This window comes from Bombyx mori, chromosome 18 (assembly GCF_030269925.1).
Source record: "Bombyx mori chromosome 18, ASM3026992v2".
Lineage (NCBI taxonomy): Eukaryota > Metazoa > Arthropoda > Insecta > Lepidoptera > Bombycidae > Bombyx > Bombyx mori.
This window is the reverse complement of record NC_085124.1, coordinates 11,204,269-11,227,842: the sequence shown is the minus strand read 5'-3', so window position 1 is coordinate 11,227,842 and position 23,574 is coordinate 11,204,269. Positions and strand designations below refer to the sequence as shown.

At 34.3% G+C, this 23,574-nt stretch overlaps 3 protein-coding genes across 3 annotated transcripts in view; all 3 read left to right on the top strand.

Annotated features, from left to right (window-relative positions):
• Window positions 1-2,955: 2,955 nt before the first annotated feature.
• On the top strand, window positions 2,956-7,945 carry LOC101738579 (uncharacterized). The gene is made up of 2 exons (XM_004928384.5): window positions 2,956-3,451; window positions 5,151-7,945. Exon 2 carries the CDS (start codon window positions 5,233-5,235, stop codon window positions 7,789-7,791), a length of 2,559 nt encoding a protein of 852 aa, XP_004928441.2. The 5' UTR covers window positions 2,956-3,451; window positions 5,151-5,232; the 3' UTR covers window positions 7,792-7,945.
• Window positions 7,946-10,573: 2,628 nt separating this feature from the next.
• On the top strand, window positions 10,574-13,858 carry LOC101738447 (heme transporter hrg1-A). The gene is made up of 3 exons (XM_038017346.2): window positions 10,574-10,896; window positions 11,655-11,828; window positions 12,825-13,858. Exons 1-3 carry the CDS (start codon window positions 10,773-10,775, stop codon window positions 12,980-12,982), a joined length of 456 nt encoding a protein of 151 aa, XP_037873274.1. The 5' UTR covers window positions 10,574-10,772; the 3' UTR covers window positions 12,983-13,858.
• Window positions 13,859-16,271: 2,413 nt separating this feature from the next.
• LOC101738309 (uncharacterized) overlaps window positions 16,272-23,574 on the top strand; it is a 43,539-nt gene continuing 36,236 nt past the window's right edge. The window contains exon 1 of the mRNA XM_062673733.1: window positions 16,272-16,501. The gene's annotated coding sequence lies outside the window, so the exon portion shown is untranslated. The remainder of the gene's footprint in view (window positions 16,502-23,574) is intronic.

Sequence of the window (23,574 nt, the reverse complement as noted above, 5' to 3'; positions counted from 1 at the left end):
ATCTTGTAAACACGCTCACGTGTTTAATACTTGTAAACACGCTGACGTGTACGAAGTCCTATAAATACGGCCGTGCTGTCTAGCGTTTATTCGTCATCAGGTTTGAGCCCCGTGAGCTCACCTACAAAAGTTAGGGTTACGCTGACATAGCCTCTCAAGACTCTCAGCTTAGGTAGGAGAAAAAAAAAAAAAAAAAAGCGTTTATTCATTCGTGTCCGAGCCGTAGTACAGTACGGATCTCTCTGTAACGTTGATAAGCTTCTCGTGCAATATACGCAGTTCTCGTGAAGTTTTGTTTTGGAAGCCCAAATATGAGTCATCATCGAGAACTTAAAGACCGTGACGTCAACGATGCTGACGTCACACTTTTTAAAAACATTCCTTCAGCGTTTCTCCTCCGTCATATACATATATATTTATTGTGTGTATGTATTTTCTTTAATAATGTGTTGTTAATAGTACACCGCAACATATCTGCTGTATCTTTATCTGTCCAAAATTTCGGGTAATTAAACCGTTGTCTGGAAGAGATCGCTTTTAGCGATAAGACCGCCTATTGTACAAACGTATCTGTTTGTTGACTGTTTTCTGATGTTAATTGTGTTTTGGTGTGCAATAAAGTATGTTCTCTCTCTCTCTCTCTCTCTCTCTCACTCTCACTCTCACTCTCACTCTCTCTAAATGTGTACATATGTACCGTACATACTTAAAGGGATCTATGATGATGAGTTTAGAAACGTTAGACATCTGGGTCTACGAAGCGTGTTTGGATTCCTTTGTTTTGTTCCATGTAGAGTGCTGGTGTATTGTTAGTTTATCCGAATATCAAAATAAACAATAACAATAATACGTCTCGACCACATGTGTCGATCTCCGGTAGCCACTTAACCGTTAGCTTATCTGTAAAAATAAATTTTCAAAGCATGTGTAGTGGTAGAGATACTCTGTCTAGATTTCAAGAAGCCGCGTGAAGTGCGCTTGATACTCTGTTTGTAACGAATGGGAAAAACTGTTGATTTATTTATCTATTTAGTCTGACGTTCATTTCATAGTTTCATCAGAGAAGCTCCGAACAAGAAGTTGCTGTTAAGTTGGATAATAAAAGAAGATCTTTTCTTCACCTGGTGTTAAGGAGCCCATAGACATCAACCATACAAATGCTGCTATCCACCTTGAGACACGAGATCGAAATTTCAGTTTTTATATTACAACGACTGGCCCTTCAAATCGAAACGCATTACTGCTTCACGCATGAAATAAAATTAAATTCCAGTCCGCACGGCTGGTGGTACCTATCCGTGTGGACTCACAAGATCCCCAATCACCTTATTAAACTAAGCCTTATTTAATATAACACAATATTAATGGTATCCCAATCTAATTAAGACTTCGATAACATGGTTGAAAGCTATTCACAATTCAAGCACTTCGATTTATATAAGGATGTCTATGGACAAGTAACATACCAATAAGTGCGTCATAAGCTTGTTGCTAAAAGACGCCAGCAGAAAAGGATAAAAAGATGCGAGTCCCTACATATATGCCCAGGCGTCGTCCTCGCCAATCATGTCGCGTTGCCGCACTGAACCGCATATTATGATAAAGCACTGACGTTCGCAAAAATATACATATATAAAGACATACGCAAAAAATGCGTTTCCCGCCAGTGGAGCAGCCTACAGAAACTTTAATTGAATTTTCTTCAGTCTATTTGAGTTTGAGGGTGAGCCCCCAGACCGAACATTACGTCCGTGCAGACGAGATACCACAACTTGAATGCTGACCTTCCAAATTTTATTGAAGCAACGACTGGGAATGGGCTGAGGGATAGGAAGTCTGTCTGTTGTCAACACGCATCGAATCAGGGGTACATACAGATTGGTAGGAAAAATATGTTGGGCATATTATTAGTACGCAACGGATAATCACATAGTAACGCTGGCTACAACAACGTGGCTACAATTCCGGACTCGGTTCCCAACCATGGTCGGTAACTTTGTGAAGTGTATTAGTATCGGAGTCTCTCTATGCTTATCTCGTATTTTTCCAGCATCTACAGCACAAGAAGATATTTTTGATCGCGATGAGGTAATTCTGCCCAAACCAAAGAGTTAATATTTGATAACCACATAATAAAGTTGTTGCTTCCACGATTATAGAGTGATATATTATTATTATATACGATTATAATAATATATTATTATTATTATATTATCATAGGCTTTTGTATTCGAAGATAAAACTCAAAACATGATTGTAAACAAATAATATTCGTAAAACTATCTGAATCTTAAAAGTATCTAAACTTTTAATACCTATATTGTCGTTCATCACAATTGTATGGGACCGCATAATAAAATTAAAGCATTATTATTTTAGTGATGATCCGTATAGAGATGTACCAGTAAAACGTATTGAGGACCGCGTCTTACGAGTACGCGTATGTATGAATACGTGCTCCGAATACTGGTTCGACAAGAAAATAAAGATGTCAATAAAATTCGTCGTAACGTCCAGACGTCCTCGTGGCCTAAAGGATAAGAGACCCGGTATACTACTACGGTTGTTGTTCGAATCTCGCAAGGCACACACAAATTGTTCTAGTGAAATACATACTTAAATCATTTTCCCGAATGACTTCCAAAGTGAAGGAATAATATCGTGTAAAAAAAACTCGGAATAAAAGTTTGAATTTACATAATTACACTACAGCTTAGATACATACCTCAAGTCCTAAGATAGGTGGCGTGTCTTCGTGTCGTGTCTTTAGACCCCGGTAACCACTTAACACCAGGAGATCTGTGACCTCATTCACTAGCCTAAAAAGATCACATACTTAAATTTGTTATTATAGTAAATGCTTTTTTAATGTTATCCAGGTCACACTACCTTGTCTTTTGAATGTTCCAAGCTGTCTGTCAATGTAAAAGTCATCACATGGTTTACTTTTGAGGTTAATCATAAGTGTGTGCGCTCGTTAATCAGTAGATACGGGTAATAAACCGGATTCTTCAATCTACCACTATAAATTCCCTATCTTCCATAGTAGTAGTATGCTCAACGTATTTTCTTATTTAACATCGTCAACTATCCCTCTTAATTCCTTGGCATCGCTGGTAGGTACGTCCTCCCTCTCTCTGATTCGCAAACCCGAAAGATGTGTTTTAAATCTTGTCACAAAACCTGTTTCCATTATAGTATATGTATATATTGGTCTCAGCACTAGCTTATATGATAAAAAACACGTTGCCGCATTGAACCATTCGAATTGACTTTATGAAAATTTGACAGGAATACGTTCACAATGTTCCTTTTCTGACTTTTGAATCATTACGCTGCTTATGTGATTGTTTGTGGACATATTTACCGAAAAATTAGCCGATCAATACTTCAATTTTTTATTTTTTTGGGTTACATTTTTGTTTATCGCGAATTGAACTGAACTGATTGAGTAAGTTTATTATATTTTAATAGACTCAGATTTGATACGACGAATAATGTACTTTATATTACTTCAATGTTGATACCACGTTATCGCGAAATGCCGCGAATAAAATAAATGATGCTGTCATAAAACTTTGCTATTTGATTGATGTTTTAAGTTAGCTTTTGTAATTGTTATTCGAACAACTCTTAATAAATCTATCAAGATTAAACTACCACTATTAATGTGTTACTTAAAAATATAAAAGCTTGTATTACTACAGACGTATTTCATTACATTAAATTTTATTTAAAAACTATCCCTTTTTAATAATACGAACGCAATTATTTTCGGGATGTTGTAATATTTTAACCGACTTCAAAAAAGGAGGAAGTTCTCAATTCGACTGTTTTTATGTTTGTTACCTCATAACTTTTAACTTGGTGAATCGATTTTGATCATTCTTTTTTTCTTAGAAAGCTGACGCTCGCCGTGTGGTCCCATTTCATTTAGTCAAGTTCTGATAATGGTATCCATGAGAAAACCATATAAATCTTAAATTTGCATTAAGTACGTGCGCGACAAATAGATGAATAACTCAATATCACGCCAACCGATTTCGATGATTATTGTTTTTAGTGTATATTAATTTGTTTTGGAATTATTATTTTTTCTATTTGAAGTCGGTTTTTGTTAAAACATGTCTATTTACAATTAGGTATATGCTTTTATGACATTCGTATAAGAGGATTGGTTTGTGTTGGGGGCTGGGTGTACAGCTTTTCAACAAGATCCCACAAAACGTTCAACTACTACCTGTTCATAGATTTAAGAAAACTGTCAAGGAACGTTTGTGCAACAAGGCATATTATAAAGTTAAGGATTTTTTACTAGATGGCACTACGTGGGAATGAGGCGTTCGCTCCTGGCCTTTTCATTTTTCATTATTATTATTATTTATTTGAATTGTATTTTTTTGACTTGTTTTTTTGTATACTGTAAATATGTTTTCTTGTTTAAAAAAAAAAGAAAATAGTTGAGAAAATACAAAAAAAAAAAGCCCGCTGAGTTTGTTTCGCCGGTTCTTCTCAGGACTGTGGCTTTTTTTGGAACCGGTGGTAGAGTTAACATTTTCTTTTACTTTTTGACATTCAACAAGTGTGTTTTTGATGACATCCAAGTTGAAATAAATGATTTTGAACTTGAATTTGAATTTGAATTTGTTGATATTGACATAGCATCATACCTAGGTATATTTTAGGGTGTATACTTAAGGTTTCCACGTAAGTTGTGATGTGATCTACTAGACGTCAGATTGAGTCAGAAAGCGACATAATATACACTAATTACTACACAGCAACCAGCGCCAATATAGTAATACTTATCGTTAATTTTAAATATAAACGCAAAATTTGAGAATTAAACATTGAATTATAAATATGGAATACCATTGAAAAAATTATTCATCCTTTTGTACTGTCATTGTTTGCTTAGGTACCTAGAATTTTTTTAATACACCATAATAAAAGATTAACTATTTTATTATTTATCTGTACTCAAAATATGATAATAAATATGGTTAACATAACTACTGTTATTTTAGAAAGAGCTAAGATCACTAAACCAATATTCCGTTTTTTTAATTCATCTATGATCTATCGCAGGTTAGGAAGGTTGACGTTAAAGTAGTTAAAATATTTATGTGTTATTTTTTTCTATATTCCAGATCCAGTACTTGGCGTATTTAGATATATATAAAACATTCAGAAGAAAGCAAAATCAATATAACAAACATCTGAACCAATAAAATGGTCGACCCCAATGATCAGAGTATAGTCGATGCAATGATAAATTCTTTTAATAACAGTTTACAAACAAGCGATCGACAACAAGAGCTAATGTGCTTGGCTCAGGATGAATTCGGCTTACAACAAGACCGGGACCACGTATTCAGACTTGTAGACGGCATAGACAAAATAAAACCGATTTTGGACTCTACCGACCAAAGCACCAAAAGATTGACAATCATTTGTAACATGCAAAACTTTTGGGTCACACTGATTATAGACTATGAAAACGCTATAACGTATTACACAGACACTAGGAATCAGAAAATGGATGAAAGTTTGAAACAGATAGTCACAGATCACGTCCCAGATGGACAAATAGCTAATCTACAGCTCGGCAATGCGGCGTACGCGCTTGTTAATGCCAGATTAATTAACAAAAGGCTGGATAGCAAACAGCCCGTTGCCGAAGGTCTTTACAAAGAAATTAACGATTCAGTTCAAATAGTCTTGCAGAAGCTCAATACGCTATTGACATATATGAAGCCATTAGGCGAAGCCACTTATATTAATGGTAGGAACGCTAATATTTTGGTATATTTTCTCGAAACAGTGGCCTTACAAGACATGAAACTTCGTAACGAGAACGGCGTGAAGCTTAATCTAGATCGGATTATCAACAAAACTGATACGGATCGCGTCGTTTCCATCAGAAACTATTTGGTTCATAGAAAACTAAATGCCAATACAAAAACATTCAATTGGATAGAGCCTGTAGACTTAAATGGTCTTCTCGAACATAGCAATCGTAAGAGTGCCAACATCTTTGTTTTACTACAAACATACTTAACGCACATCAAACAGAAACTACACGACGAGTTCACCGAGGGACCAGATAATTTAAAAACACCTAGTATGCTATTTAAGAAGCAGTTCGATATAGGAACAGCGATAGACAAAGATGAATGTGAGAAAAGAGTCACGTCTTTCGTGAGGACCGCGATGTCGGAAGCTTACGATAAAAAGAGATTAAAATCAAATAACGCTAGAGAACAAATATTTGAATTCATCATAAACGTAGTGCCCTATATGAAGCTACAGAAGAATAATATATTAAAAATTTTAGGGACCGAGAGAAATGATCAAATTCACGTCTTTTACCAGTACGTCAACAATGAATCAGAATTGGCGTTTGCTTTCAGACACTACATGCGCCAAAACAGAAAAAATCTCTACGCTTTTTGTTTAAGTAAAATAGTAGGTGATTTACTAAGTAAATCTGGAAACACATTTGATCATATAATACAGGTCAAAACGGATGTTGACACAGTAAAAGAAGCATTAACGAGTAGTTCCTGTCAATTATTCAAGATCGGAAACGGAAGTGACATTGGAGATATCAGTTATAACGTTGCTGATAAAGTTACAGAGTTGCTTAATTTATTATTCTTTACCGATAATGAATCGGCAGTTCAGGATCGAATAAGGAATCAACAAAAGGCAGTACGCGTTAAAGGCCGACACATTGATCTGACTGCTGATGATCGCGAAAATTTGATAAGTTTCATAAAATATCTCCAAGAACAATATGCCATATTGATTTCAAATCATAATGAAAACTCAGAAGAGTTCAAAAGTAACTGGCATAATAACCTAAAAATTAAATATGAAAAAGAATTCAGAAATAATTACGGTATAATGGGTGGACATCTAAAGCTGTTATTTTTGTATATTGAACAAAAATTGCAGATTATCGACACCGTTTATTGGTACAATCAAATAGGACAGATATTGATCGAAAATGTGCAAGCACTTGTTGATTTCAAAACAATAAACAACATGAATATTAAAGATGTTATTATTTTGTATAAAGATAAAAATAATAGCACGTTATCTAATGGCGTAGTCTTAAAGCACGGTAAAGTAAACTTGTCACTTTATGATCGTGAAACAAAAATAATACACATACAAACTATATGCATTACGAGATTGACGTCTGTCATACTTGAAATGCTGTTTAATGATGACGTTTTTAAAAATATCCAAGATGCATTCAACGATGAAAACTTTTTAGATTATCTAGAGATAAACAATTTACAGCAACCCGTATTTCTGAATGATTATCCGGACTTTGTAGTGCCTTACATGGGAAGATTATTGAACAAGAGCTACACGAATTTTCAAACATTCAATGTTTTATACCCGAAAGATTTGACGCTGCAGGAACGAAGGGAGAAAGTCCTAAGAAAATTAATGGAACCAAATTTCAAACATCATTTGTACGGATTTATGTGCAAAGATTTTCCTTTATATTGGAAAATCGCAACGAGCATAATATTAAAAAAAAACAATGCAAACTCAGGAAAACAACTGGAGGCTTTAGTAGAAGTGACGAAGAAGTGGATTAATAAAAATCAAAAACATAACAAAGAGATGTATATCGATTTTCTAAATATACAAGAAGATCTCAATTTAGAATTGTATAATGACCTTGCATACGCTTTGAATGAATTACGCAAGTTAATAGATGAAAATCAAAGGGAGAAAAATCAAAGACGTCACACTATTACCCAAGTATAGTAAAGTTGTTATCAATTTTCATAAAATAAAAAAAATACCTACACTATTGATCTTAAAACATTCCAAATATCAATCCGTTTCACTAATTTTATGACAAAAAAAACAAATATGTACATTTTTTTTAAAGGCGAATTAAATAAGCTATTGAATTTACTATCCATCTTTTTTCATATTACTATTCAGTACCCACTTCCTTTACTAATGGCGAATATTCCACGTAATTCAATTCCTGTCGACTTATCTTTGAAACTTAGGCATTGCCTAAAATTGCCTACTGTCAAAAGTTTCATAAAGAAAGTTATAAAGCATCGCCGAAACTCCTATAAGATATTTGTTTTAGCTCTAACTCCTTAACAGACTAAATTCGGCTTCTGTAAGCGGGTAATATAATAATAATAGCTTTTAACAAAACTTGCTGTATGTGTACAGGAAATGTGATGACGTCTGGAAGGTGATGGTGTGATGAGAAAAAATAATATTATGTATGTAATTTAAGAAAAAATTAGAACCGTCTACCGTTCTACCATCGCACCAATAATTAATTACCGCATCGCACAAATAATTCATAAAATTGATAAGTTGCTAGCTCCCTCGCTAGCTCCGCCCGGGTTCTGAGTAGGAGGTCGTAGGATCGACCGCAGATTCAGAAAAAAAGGGGTACCGCACAGACTGAACGATCCCCAGCGCAACGCGACGAACGCGTTCGTGTATACCTTGCGTTGCTTAACAGACAAAGAAACCAAGGAATTTCAAGCCGTATTGTTACTTGGGATGAAGAACGGATTCTTTTTTATTAATCTTTTTTTTATCGTAAGCGGTCGTCGTGTTGATTAGACCTGGCTTCAGCACCTAAAGCCTACGCAATCCCCAAATCGAAAATTTACTCTTAAAATGTCATAGTCACTGTTTGGTGGTCTAGTGCCAAAATATTCAATTAAAAATTCACCACAGCTCCTTCCCAAATGTCACCTGTATTACTACGGATGTGTACTGTGTAAGGGCTGGACACAATGACGGGGAAGCTCACGAATCTCCGGCCAGCATAACAGACGGTCTCCAAGCTACAAGAGCTAGGGTTGAAATTTTTGCGTCATTTAGCATACTCTCCAAACCTTTTGCCGAAAGACTTCTACTATATTCAAAGTTTGGATAAATTCTTGTCAGGATAAAAATTCAATACTTCCCCGAAAAAGAAAAGAAAACAAGGTCTTCAAGAGGTAAATTCAAATCGTGTTACGATTTACTGATTTCACTGAGTGTGAAGACACACAGAGGCCGCCTACAACACTATTCACAACTTCAAGGGTAATTAATATTAACTTACAGTTAACGTCTTTATTGTTATTAACCCTCCGGTTAGTCTTTATAACCTGAAGTCGTTTGGTTTAATCCCAATAGAGCATTCCTTGCAGACTGGGTCAACTTTTATTGCGGCAAAACAATCTGGCCCTGTTGACAGTTTTAGACGAGAAGTCTACAAACTTGCTCAATGAGTTTTTTCAATTAAGTAATAGCGTATTTGGTAGTAAATGTGTAATAATGTAAGGTCTTCATGTAATGTTATATATAGTTTTTTTTGTTTTTTTTATATAATGAACAGCTTTTTTTTGAATGCATGCAGTCGGTACCTGTAATTGTGTTAGCATTTAGTGTGTAATCAATGTATATGATACCTGTAATGTTCTGTGCTGATGTATAACATGTTGGTACCCAATAAATAAAATAAAAAATAAACAAATAAAAATAAATATGGCTTTTCACGATTCCGTCATGGCCCACCAGTTCCTCAACGTTTTAAGTTAGATATTGTACAAAATTTTAACAACATGGGACTTTAAGCAATAAAATGAACAGGTGATCATTGTTAATACAAGAAAACAACACAATTTTTTTTTCTTTCTTCATTCAATCTTGATTGCGCTTATTAATTTGTATTAAGGACTGTACTGCTTTTGCTAGATTCTTTTTGAAATGATAGTTGTTTTCAGTACTGCCCAGTATTAATTTAAATATGTACTAATCTCATTCAAAAACGCATTTGAGAAATTGTACACGAATGAGTCGAGGTTAGAGATTTTAGTTAATGACTAGAAAGTTCAATAGAAACAGTAAACACTATTAAACAATAAACACTATTAAATAATAATAAAACAGCACGAAGATTACTCTTACCCTTTATTATTGGTATATGATTAATTCAAGCACGTTATTCATGGAAATAGGAAAATGTAGGGTTTTTTCGACTAATTTAATTTTATAGGTAATCAAATAGAATTTTGTTTAAAATGGTTTTACAGATTTTGTCTATAATTTTGAAGGAAAGTACTGATTTCGTTTGTGTCTTCTTCAAATGGCAACATTGCTTATCTGCTTTTATTAAAAAGAAAATGAGACTTTTTAGCGGGAACGCGAGAAGTGAGATTGTAGGATTTGTTTTATTTTGTCTATTTAGTGTTTCTTCAGGTTTAAAGGTGTGATAACGGTGGTTTATTAACTGTTTAGTACATGTGATAGTGCACAAATGTAGGAAAATGAAATAAAGCCGCTGAACGTAGCTTCTCGGGATCCCCCAAAAAGTCCACTGAAAAAGTCTCAGTAAATGACCACTATTTTACTGAGATTATATTTCATCCCATATATTATCTCATCTCATTTTATTCCATGCCATGTTTGATATTAATTAACTTTATGTCATTTCGTAATATCATTTTCCAATAAAAAAAGTTTTCATTAAAATTAAAATAAGACTTGACCTAAAGGTCTTAGTTACCAGGTCATAAAACCCCTTAAAAAAATAATAGTAATCGTTTTGTCACAGTTTTACTTTTGTGTAATAACAAACAAACAAAGTTGAAAATAAAACAGCTGTTTCTTGTGTTTGAGAAGTGTACTCCGAGAGAGGAAATTAAGGAAAGGAGGGAGGGAGGAAATCTTCCTTATTGAAATATAAATAATCTCATACTGAGTGACAATTATCAAATATGTTACGTACTAAAATACATATAGCGCTAAGTTCTATTGGACTTGTTTTGGGTGTATCCGCATTTATATGTTTTTGCATTGTATACGCTAACATAGAAGCTGGAATGTGGGCACTGCTGTCAGGTATTATACAATAGAACTACTAACCACTGCTATTTCATTGTAACCGTAACCCATAGTTTGCGATTAAATAAGTGAAATGTTTTATAAGGAAATTTCCTTATAAATATGCATAATTATGCAAGTTTCGTGTCCGACAGACATTTCGGAATAGCAAAGAGGACTGTAGAAGGAACTTATGAACTAATAAGTAATTAACGAATACATATAACTATACTACATTTCTCAAACTTTTTTATGAAGAGAATTCACCCATTTTTGCAGTTTAAACAAGTTGAAACAATGCCGTCACTCTTCCATGGCTTGTTTGACTAATAACAAGAAATTTGAATTACTATTTACTCATCTAAATATTTATAAAATGTGTACTATGTAAATTCTGGCTAATAGGCCAGTGCTCAGAATAGTTACTGGGGAATGGTAGAGAAAATTATTACAAGTTGATTGAGGGTACTATTGTTACTATGAGATTTCACAGAGAATTAGTACCTGCAACTTGACCAAAGCAGGATATCCCAATCTACTGATGATAAAATGATCAGGCTGTAACTGTGCTTGATCTTATCAATTTGCATTATTTAAGTCAGTCTTTTATTAATCCCAAATTAATCATTCTAAATATATTTTGTACATATAGACCGAAACACTCTTAGAACAACATTCAAAATCAAATTACACTGTTTCCATACAAGTATTTTCTTCTTCTTATTGTAATTATTTGGAAGTTTTATAAGTAATTAATTGCTTTTTCTGATTTGTAGGAATAAATGCCGGCCTAGCTTTAATGCTTCATTGCCACTATCTGAAGGAATCTCTCCATGTAAACTTTTCGAGAAAAAGTCTTCAATACATTGGAGATATTGGCATTATTGGCTTTGTGGCTGGTGGTGCTCTGATGATCTTCTACATATTCTTGGAAACATATTATCAAGCTGGTAAGGATAGTAATTGTTTGAGATTACACTCTCATCTCTTTTTTAGCATAGCAGCATCACCAACTGATTTTTGAAAGTCCTTTTTTTATAATATATAACTAAAATTAACTATTACCATTGATGGTACATCAAACAGTGTAACAAAGCCATCAGAACTCTAATTCTCATATGATTAATTTTCTTTTATCTCTGGCTGAGGTAGTTGTTGTCTTCATAGTCTTTAAAAATGGTGTCAGAAAATTTTATCAGTATGAATAGGTTCAATGACATTTTATCTTGTTAAAAATATTTTATTAATCTCATATGTTAAGTAAATCAAAACAAGTTATAATGAACCCATATTTGTATAGTTTTAGAGTTTTTTTTTTCTCTAACATATTTAGTGGCATCATGTTTTGTGTGAACTCACAAATCCTTTGAAAGTCAGTATTCTGAAGAAGCTAGTGTACAATGTAATGAAATGAGTATTTTAAACGAAAGTTTGAATGAAATATGATGAATAGAAATCAATGAAAATTTTCCATATTATTAATTCACTCTGGTTTTTACCGACTTCAAAAAAGGAGGAGGTTCTCAATTTGACTAGATTTTTAGTGTTATACCTCAAAACTTAGATCTAGATCAACTGATTTTGATTATTCTTTTTTATTTGAAATCTGTTGCTTGTCACATAACTGCATAGTCCCATTAAAATTTTAACACAATCAAAATTCAGTTTTCCTTAATAATGCATATTTAATTGACTTTGACTGCATTGATAATATGTATTCTTATTTGATCACTTAATATTCTTTTTTTTGTTAAATTCAGTTTTTTTGTTTCATATTTTTTTTATAAAGTTTTTTGAGCATTTTGAACAAAAGTTTGTATGATTTGTGTGACAAATATGCAATTATTTTCTCTACTGGATCTGGAAAATGTAATGAATTTAAAGATACTATGATTTTAGAATTAATAATAGCTTGGCTCAGAACTGATTTTAAGTGTTCATTTCAGATGTTACACCAATAGAAACGAGCATTATAATTAGATTAGTATGGTCATTTATGATGACCAAATGGGGGATCATGTTGTATTGGACCACGAAGAAATATCTTAAGACATATAACGATCATCAACTGTTTTCTGAAAATCCTAACATTGAAGAAACGTAATTCCAAGCTATACAATACTATCTTAATAAATTGTTCTCGAAAATGAAATTACGTATGAGAACTATATTTATGTTTTAGAAATAATATGAAGGATTAATTAATGAATAATAACATTATTCTTTTCCTACTCTCTCATAAATTTTGAGTTCAGTTTCAGGAATTAATGATTGTACAATGATATTCCTATGTTGATGGCATGATTTATGAATTTTTATTTCACACTATTATTTACCAAAAATAGTTATGCTGATTAAATAGTGAAATGTGATTTAATATTACACACTTTTTCGCATCAGAGTCTTAAGATTTACTTCTCGAATCGAAAACTGTAATATAAATAAATATATTTGATTAATATGTATGTCCTATGCAAATATATTTAAAAAATATATATTATTAGTAAGCTATGGGTTTGTGATGTTGCATTTGATTAATTTAGGAATGGGCATGTCTCTTCAGGGTGTGGAACATCTTGCAATGAAACAAATCTATTTAATACTAGATAAGTAGTTTTTGTACCTTTTGCTTTTGTTGAACCCGAGAAAGCCTATTATGGATACATTCATACTACTTATGAGTGGGGTCGGATAGGAGTCAGAATTTGTCCTACGGCATATGAGGTGACAGAGAGACTGCATGTTATGGAGAGCCCTGATTTTGGTGTAATTACAAAAAAAAGAAATTCTCAATGCTATCTTTCATTATTAGATGTTCCAGAAGTGTATATTTTGGATTGATTTATCGAATTTGAATGAATTTATAGATTTTAAGAAATAGATACTTACCCACTAACAATTAAAATTGAGTGAATGTGGGTGTTGTGAAAAAATTAGTTATGCATATAAACGTCAGTAAAATAAATAGTTTTGAACTATGTGTTGGTAATTTTTCTTATTTCTATAACCATGATTATCTGTCTCGTTCTTCTATTTTACGTACATACTTTTATGTCTCTTTATAACTATTGTATAAATTTGGATTGAATTTATTTGAAAGCGTTATAATGCTATTAAATTATTAAAATCAACATATGTATTTATTTATATATTTTTTAGAACATCAACAAAACATATAGGTTTTACTGGTGGTTGTTACTGGTGGTAGGACCTCTTGTGAGTCCGCACGGGTAGGTACCACCGCTCCGCCTATTTCTGCCGTGAAGCAATAATGCGTTTCGGTTTGAAGGGTGGGGCAGCCGTTGTGACTATACTGAGACCTTAGAACTATATCTCAAGGTGTGTGGCGCATTTACGTTGTAGATGTCTATGGGCTCCAGTAACCACTTAACATCAGGTGGGCTGTGAGCTCGTCCACACATCTAAGCAATAAAAAAAAAAAAAAAAAAAAAAGGTTAATAATTGTAATAATTTAATCTTGGGGTAAAATAGATATTCCTTCTATTAAGTCAAAACTAGAGCTGTTTCCAGGTCTTGGTTCAGTTAAAGCGAAGCTGGTATTTGTAATTTTTTTTTCGTTATCATAATCTTGACCATCATCATCATCACTGTTTTCATCACCCGAGTCGCTATCATCGTGATGAGTCGACATAGGGCTCATCGGCGTAGTTTACAACTCGGTCTTCTTTTTTGTCTATAATTAATTATTTTTTGAAGATATTCGATTCGTAGTAATCGAATGTTACTTTTTTCATTTACCAGCTTCCGATTATTTTCTGTTCTTTTTTTCCATCTGAAGCCTAGCTCTTTCATAATTCGTCGTAAGCTTCATTCCGAGCCATTAAAATTTATATCTTCTTTAAATTTTTCGAAGCCTTTCTACGGTACGGAGTTTCGCTGCTTGTTATGTAGTTATTATGATTACATCTTTTTATTACAGATTGAACGAAACTATCCATTCCGGTAACTTTCTTCTTCCCTGATCTTTTCTTACCCGGAGTCCGAAACACGGCGAGCAAGCCAGAGCCTTTAGCTTCGTTAATAATGCACCTAACAGTACTCACAGATGTTTTTGTTGCTTCCGAAGTCTGTTTTAATTTTTCCATATCATTCTTCCCCTGTTTTATAATGAAGCAATATACTCGTACACAAATTTTCTACCCTTTCTTTTAAGTACTACACCAGTTTGTCACGGCATAGTGTATGTTTTATAAAAAATCAACAAACACTCAACAAATAGCAATGGCAACAAAGTCCACAAGCAATTATAACAAATAACTTAACGATTAATAACGATAGACTTTCCACTGTACGCAAGCGTACTTTTGGGAGCAAGCGGAATGAAGGCGCGGTGCGGGACGCAAGGTTCGACTGATCTACCAATAACGCGCTCGATACGATTTCCCCTGCCGTCGCGCCTCACCCTCACCACCAAAGTGATCTAAAATTCGGTTCTGCGCAGTCAAGGTCATTTGCTCAAGAAGTTTGCCGATTACTATACGTAGCTTCAGTATTTTGAATACAATCTGAATATTAGTGTGATGAAATAATCGGAGTAGAGACACCGCCGTTTTGCCCAGTGCTACCGCGAAATTGTGGAGCATTGCGGAGTGATCGATTCTTTAAATGAAATCGGGCCTTCACCCTCAAGACATAAGGCGGCATTTGCAATGTAGTTTCCGGTAATCACTAAACTACCCACAAACTATGCCAATAAAACAAAGCGTCACATTAAAACTCGCTCGCCTATCCTGATTTGTGTCGAAAAATATGAAGTATTGTATCAAGGGTTTATTATTAAGACCACGCTACTATCACTATGCAGGTATTTGTTATACGAAGAAATTATTTCTGTTTTGTTTTCATTAATTGGACGCAGCTTAGCAAAGCGGATGCAATCCAGATAACTTTTGCCAGTTGCTTTTTTATTATTATTGTTGATTGTTGCTTATACCAAAAGTCTTTTGTTCGTCTTTTATGATAGGCTATGCTCAATAACTTAGTTAATTTTATGGCTATGAAAATAATAATGATATTACTCAAACTCAAATACATATTACTTAACACACATTATAAATATTACTCATGATTAAGTATATATTCACAAATAATTAATGGTTTATAATTATGTAATAATAAAACTAAAATATTTAGATTTAATGTTGTTAATATTAGAAACTTACAAGACGTGTTTAGTACCTATGCCTTAGTAAATCAATAAATTTATTTTTCCTAATTATTGTTTTAAATGAACCCTTTCCAAAAAGGACCTATTGTATATTCTTATAATAATAACAACAAATAAGTAGTAAGTAGGCAATCTGCAAGAGACCAGTGGGATCTGGACAATGGCGACGACCGTCTAATATAATGAACTCAAGACTCGAGTTGTCGAGCAAAGAAATGTTCCGTTCAAGTCACTAGTCAGTTCCAAGACGAACGTGCGGTGTAACGCACGGGATACCGTTGCCCGTTGCCCACGAAAGCTTGAAGGCGCAAAAAAATATATAAATGCCGGGAAAATAAACACAGTGCACAGATGATTTAAAAATTCTTTTTTTTTTCAATTTGTGCCGTACACAGAGGTCGATGTGGAATTTTTCTCAGTTAATTTGAACTAGTGGTGAGTTAAACAGGATTATTCTATTCATCCCGTCGTCTTAGACGTTATTAAGGAACTAGTTTTCTGTTATGATCCAAATTAATTTGTTAAGCAGAACGCGTGTTGATTAGCGTTTTTCTTTCAGAAATCCGATGTTCACTCCTATTCGTTATTTAAATTATAGTTCACGTCTATATTTACGAGCAAAATTGTTTCAGTGATCTAAAATACACATACTAGTGCGATACTGCAAGTAGGTACTAATGCAATAAAAATCCGCACTTTAGGTACAGATATGAATAAAAGTTTTGCTAGTTTTACTTTATTCAAATGAATATCTATGACTGTCAGATAGACTAACAAGTTTTCACTTAGGCATCTTTTATTTATAACTACAGAAGACACCAGTTCTGGTCCTGGTTATATTAAACAGGGCTAATTTAAAAATAGGTACTCTAGTGATTCGCTAAGAGCAAAGTTGTAATCTATTTTTCTAAGAAATCAGATTTTATAATGAAATTTTATGATAACCATGTTCAAGACATCTAACGAAATACTAAAATGGTTCGAAATAAAACTTTGCAAAGACTTAAATTAATATCATACTTTTTTTTTTATTGCTTAGATGGGTGGACGATCTCACAGCCCACCTAGTGTTAAGTGGTTACTGAAGCCCATAGACATCTACAACGCAAATGCGCCACCCACCTTGAGATATGAGTTCTAAGGTCTCAAGTATAGTTAGTTACAACGGTTGCCCCACCCTTCAAACCGAAACGCATTACTGCTTCACGGCAATTTTATTTAATGAATAAAATTAGATACTTTACGGTATTTGAGAAAAGTGACCAAGGGAAGAAGCTTCGACCGGGCGGGCTTTTTTTTGTCGAGTTGTTCGGATCCTGGACAAAGGTATAGTACTTATCTTGAGAATATCAGATGTTCGACACGTATTTTATGTTCGTTTATTTTGTTTCATAGTTGCCGCTAAACGAGAAAGTCTCTCGTTTATTTTTTTAAATGGTATTCCGCGACTCACAAAAGTCAGAAACTAAGAACCTTACAATATAATATGGAAAAATTTATCGACTTCGTGTTGCCTTTTCCGTTGCATAAAGTACACAGATTAAATATGATATAATGACTAAAGCCTACATTCCCCAAAGTAGAAATTTCTTCTATGTTATTACGGGTATAAAAAACACACCTATCTAAGGCAAGGCTTACTTTAGACAGTGGGAACAGTAGTAGGGCTTCTAACCACTAGATCAAAGAAGGAATTATCATGCAACATGTGTTAGCAAACGTTTTAATTTTTTACTTTCTTTAATTTGATAACACCCATAATACTTTTAAAACACTGAGAAAAAAGATTAAGATACGCGGCTCTGTATCAGTTAAAATAAATACTGTTTTATACTCATTATTTACGGAATTTATAGGCGAACAAAATAAAATGACAATATCATCAATGTAGCCGACGTCATTTGAATATACATTCATAACTCAAAAACTACAGGTCAGTTCTTGATAAAATTTAAACGTGACTGCAGGAGTACCTACAAGTACCAGCTTTTACAAATAAAAAAATCATCAAATTTGGTTCACTTTCAAATAAAATAAGTTCTGAGGTAACAGATATAAAAAAGTACAGTCGATTTTATAACTTCCTCTACAGTAACTACTATAACTACAGTTTTTTTAAGTCGGTTAAAAGTACTGGCTATGTATAATAAATGCCTAATAAGCAAATCAGCACAAATTACCAAAGTCAGTCTTCATAATAATTGTTGAAATTTTTCAGAAATGAAAGTCATAATTTTACTATTTCAAAATGCTTCAAACTTCTAATTAAAAAAGCTAAAATTAAATGTTCTGCTTAAATCTTCCCAGCTTTTTCTAAACTGCATCCCTAACAACGTGTAGAAAAGCCGGCTATGCGTAACGCTATTCAAAAATATTCATACGATTTCATAATCATAGTAATTCTTGATCGGTATAATCATGTAATTACCAATAATCTTAACGGAATTTTGCAATCGGTTATCTAAGAAAACACGTAAGTGTATTCGTTCCGTTCCGGCAGAGTGGTTTATCGTTTATTCAACACACAGCGAACAGAAACAGGAAAAGGAAACGTATCCAACATTATAATGAGAATTTGTCCGCTTAACAAATTTATTAAAATTACATACAATCACGTACGGAGGGAATGCAACCAAAAATTACGATTGAGTAGGTAACCGTCCCCGTGCATGCAGTATTTGTTAATTGAAAAAAAAAAAAACTGACGCCCCAATTTCACCAATTTGACAACATTCCACATTGGAATCGAGTGATGAGAGATTTGATATTAAAAATATTGAATTTTTAACATTACCAAGCATTGAAGTTTTGAATTTTACTGAATTCATTTAGTACATAGTATTGTTAAATAAAATATGTTAAAAAGTATTTTACAAAAATATAACTAGTAGTACGAATTTTTGAAAATGCTACAGTTAACATGAGCTCAACAAGGTACCTACATTACGTACTTAGAAAATAAAATAAAACAGTTTGTTTCTTTGCGTTTGTGGTCTTCAGTGATTCATTGACATACAATGTTACTTTAATTTCAAGAGCATGAAATTAATGGTGTTATTGATTTTCAACATATTGGATGGTATTAATAATTATTTAATACCATTAAATTCACAATATAATAAAAAAACGTATCCCACAACATAACCCAAAAATTCACGTTAGTATGCGACTTGTCCAATTTTGGTTAATGTGGTCCAAACCACCGGTAATGACCGTTGTTGGAAGTCAAATGTTTTTTATTTCGTGAAAGTTAAATAATTAGGTACCTACACCGTCTGTGTCTTTGTGTGAGAGAAGCTCGCATTAAATATATTGCGGTAGAAATATGTGTATCGGATATAATAAATTCCAATAGTAAAATAATCGAATGAACGTTAAATCAATAAATCGCGTATGGCATAGTGCTGTGACACTTTATCTATACCTAGTATCTACGTTATAGCCGTTACAATTTCAACTTAATTGACGTTAATTAAAACCAACGGGTAGAGAAATCAGGTCGAATGCAGAGCGCATCGATACATTGCAAAAGATCCGGTGCACCAGCGCCCATTGTAACGCGGGCGTCTTCTTCGCGCCAAGAATTTGTTCTTTGTGATCGCGAAGCACATATTGTTTGCTTTACGAAACACGCTTTTACCGGTCACTAATATCCAACAAAACAATGCAGACCCTGCTTAGAAACAGTACAAGACGAATGGGTCAAGCAATTCCTCTTGTTAAGTCACGTAAGTCGAAGTACGTAAGGCCGCGCGACCATCGGAACGCAATATTTATGTTAATTCGGAAGATACGTTGCGTTCACTTTTTTAGCAAATCGAATTTTACAATGCAAAAGGAGTTCATGGACAAGTATTCTTGGCGATTAGACATACGTAATGGGGTTGAACGCGAGATTTGTAAGTAATTAACATTAGAACAACGCATTGAAACTGTCTCGTGCATCTCCAGCCTACTTTGTTTTGGGTTTTAGTTTGGGTTATTACGTGAACGTTTTGTTTAAGAGGACCATTTAAGATTCTACTTTCTAGACCGCTGTTTGAATGTAAATCTTGCGTTACGTGAGATTGTTTACCTCGAAAACATACTGATGGATGTCGAATTTTGCAATTGCGGTGATGTTTGACCGCGAGCTTGTTCGAACTCAATTCTATTATAATATTTTATTCGATTTTGATTTTATCAACATCTCCGGTTTTTTTGCAGTTTTCTTCTTGTATTAAAGTCGTTTTTAGCCTTACCGACGTATTGCTTAGCTTACTACAAAATTCAATATAATAGTTTGCTTTAATGTCTTTGCCATTTGCGTGTTATCAGTAAAATATCTATCCAAATATATGTACGAACTTTAATTGTTCTAATAATATTTGTTTAACTAGAAATACCGAATTGCATCGTAAATATAAATCAACATTCGAGATTAACAATGAGCTTCGCAAATTTTAATGCACTGATAGTTTTGTCGACTAATTGCCTGTCTTATTAAAATATAAGTTAGGTAATATTAAACGTGCCATTGAAATGGAGATTGGCTTGCTTCGAATGCTCTTCACACGGACGCACGCTTTCGCAGATTACGCAAACTGTTACCACGTACTATAACTACATTTATTTCGATGATAAAAGGGAAATTTTTATTTTCGGAAAATTTTAGATTTTACATTTTAAAACACTTTCCCAGATGATGTATAATTTCTGTCCCAAATTAATGTTTCAAGCTTTTTAATGCACAAATTAACTGCCTAATAATTACCGGAGGATTGTTCTGGTACCACGGGATGAGAACTTTTGACACAGCCCAAGTTGTACAGTAAGCTGCATCGTAGAAATTGCTTTTTGCAAATTTGGACCGAACGCGTATTGCTTCACAACAAGAATACCAATTCAATTGTTGCAGATAATCCTCCACTAATAGGTACGTAGGTAAGAAATTTGCAGCAGTAGAGTTTGGCAGGAAATTAAGTGCTAAGTCGTCTTGGTCTAAAGAATAAGGCCCTTCGTACACAAGGCTACGCAAATCTTCGATACTCGACGATTTTAGTCTCCAAGCGATTACCGCCATACAAATCCATTGAGGTTCGTACACGAGTCGCGTCGCCGATAATCGTCCCGCGACTCGCGTCGTGCCAATCGCGCGCGACCTGCCTGTCGAAATCTTCGCTACATAAGTCTCGGCGATTTCCAAGATAGCGGAGCAATTTTTTAATATTACATTTATTTCTGAGGTGGAAAAATATCCGATGTTGTAAGCCGGATTGCCGACGCTGTTGTTGTGATCTAGGATCATTATCTAGCGTACCAGATATCCGTATCCACTAAACCATAAACAATACAACAAGTAATATCTGATGTTAAATTAATGGTATAGTGACTAAATAGGCAACTCGCGTCTTGCAATTCATTGTCGTGTGTACGGACCGTGCGCTACTCGATACTCGCGACTTGATACTAATGTCGTTGACAACATTAGTATTGAATATTTGCGTAGCCTTGTGTACGAAGGGCCTAAGACGTCCGGTGCATTCGTGTTGAGCGATGCACCGGTGTTCGAATCTCAGGCGGGTACCAATTTTTCTAATGAAATACGTACTCGACAAATGTACACGATTGACTTCCACGGTGAAGGAGTAACATCGTGTAATAAAAATCAAACCCGCAAAATTATAATTTGCTTACGGGTGCTAGGACCTCTTGTGAGTCCGCGCGGGTGGGTACCACCACCCTGCCTATTTCTGCCGTGAAGCAGTAATGCGTTTCGGTTTGAAGGGTGAGGCAGCCGTTGTAACTATACTTGAGACCTTAGCACTTGTATCTCAAGGTGGGTGGCGCATTTACATTGCAGATGTCTATGGGCTCCAGTAACCACTTAACACCAGGTGGGCTGTGAGCTCGTCAACCCATCTAAGCAATAAATTTTTTTTAAAAATCTTGATAATGCTACGGCTGACTCACGGAGAATCCGTTTCAAGAACTCGAAATGGTCGGTACTTCACATCCCTGCTACCTATTTACTAAATATGTACTAGAAATACCTTGCTGTGCCGTTGTACTGTTAAAAATGAGACTCAGATCTCATGTCACAAGCCGTGAGCTCGTCCACATATTTAAGCATTAAATAAATAAAAACACACACACACACACAATCAAATATGTATATACATATACATACCTATATATACAATTATATATTTTTGTATGTGCTTGTTTGTGTCTCGTGTCTACATTTATTGCCTTTATTGGAATATATATGTATGTATATAGGTATTTGTGTGTTAAATTTATGTTTCAATGCGTATACCATTATTTTATGTTCTGCTTACAAAGTTTCATAGTCAAATATCGATATATTTTTTTCATCGAATAAGCTGCGTGGTGTACGCAAGGTCGCAACGAAAGAGGACACTTCGTTTGAATCGATGTTTTTGTTCGTTTAATTGCCATCATTAATTCTGTAATTCATGATTGTAAGCTTTTGAGCGTGATGCACGAATGTTGAGTAAGGATTTAAAAAGGTAAAGAAGTACTCATTACTAAATACTCGGGAGCCAGTTTGGTGGGAATTCTACTAGACATTGATTTACTAAAAATTCTTACTTTCCGAAAGCATGACATATGACAGTTAAGACATTTTCTTATAGACAGTTTTTCTGGAAGATCATTTGGACGTTTCTTATATTTGTTTTCTGCATTGGTAACTACTTTTATTATTAAAATTGCATTATTTGTGGTAAGGTGTATTGTGGGTCCGCACAGGTAGGTATCGGCGTCCAACGCATTTCAGCTGCGAAGCAACCGTGTTTTCCGATTTGTAGGGTTCCGATTTGCGCTAATTAATTTCGAAGTCACATTACAGGATGGGCGGCAGTAATCATGTTATGATGTCTATGGATTCTAGGATCCACTTAACACTAATAAGGCCCTCAGTCGTTCATTCATTAAACACGTAAAAGTAGTGCTTGTAATAGGTATTTAAATTTGAAATTTTGACCGAATTAACGTACCAACGTTTATGAGCTTTGGTTTTCGGTCGGCACCAGATGAGCGAGCAAACGCAAACAACAAAAGACAAATGAGGTGGTTTTCTAGAAACAACATCACCGTTCATATTACAAATAAATGTATGATCAATTTTTGGGGTAACTCGAACAAAACCGTTAAAAAAGTACTTAGCGTATCTAATCATTGCATGGTATTATGTATTTGCGTTGATTACGAACGGTGAACATCAGAAGACTCATTTCCTTGGTTGTAGCACTAAAAAATGACGGTTAGTGAAGCAAGACATTCCTTGGATGCGGGGCGGACTCGCTCCTACTGTCCGTATAACGGTGATCCCATTAGATGCCGGCTATGCGGATGTATACGAGGACTAGCACCTATTTACTGAACGTATGGCAGAACCGTAAGCTACATTTACAAGTGTGCTCATGTTAGTCGGTCCCGACATGTCAATATTTATCAGGCATGCCGTGGTTAGGGCTTTTTAAAACAACATTATCGCTATTGAA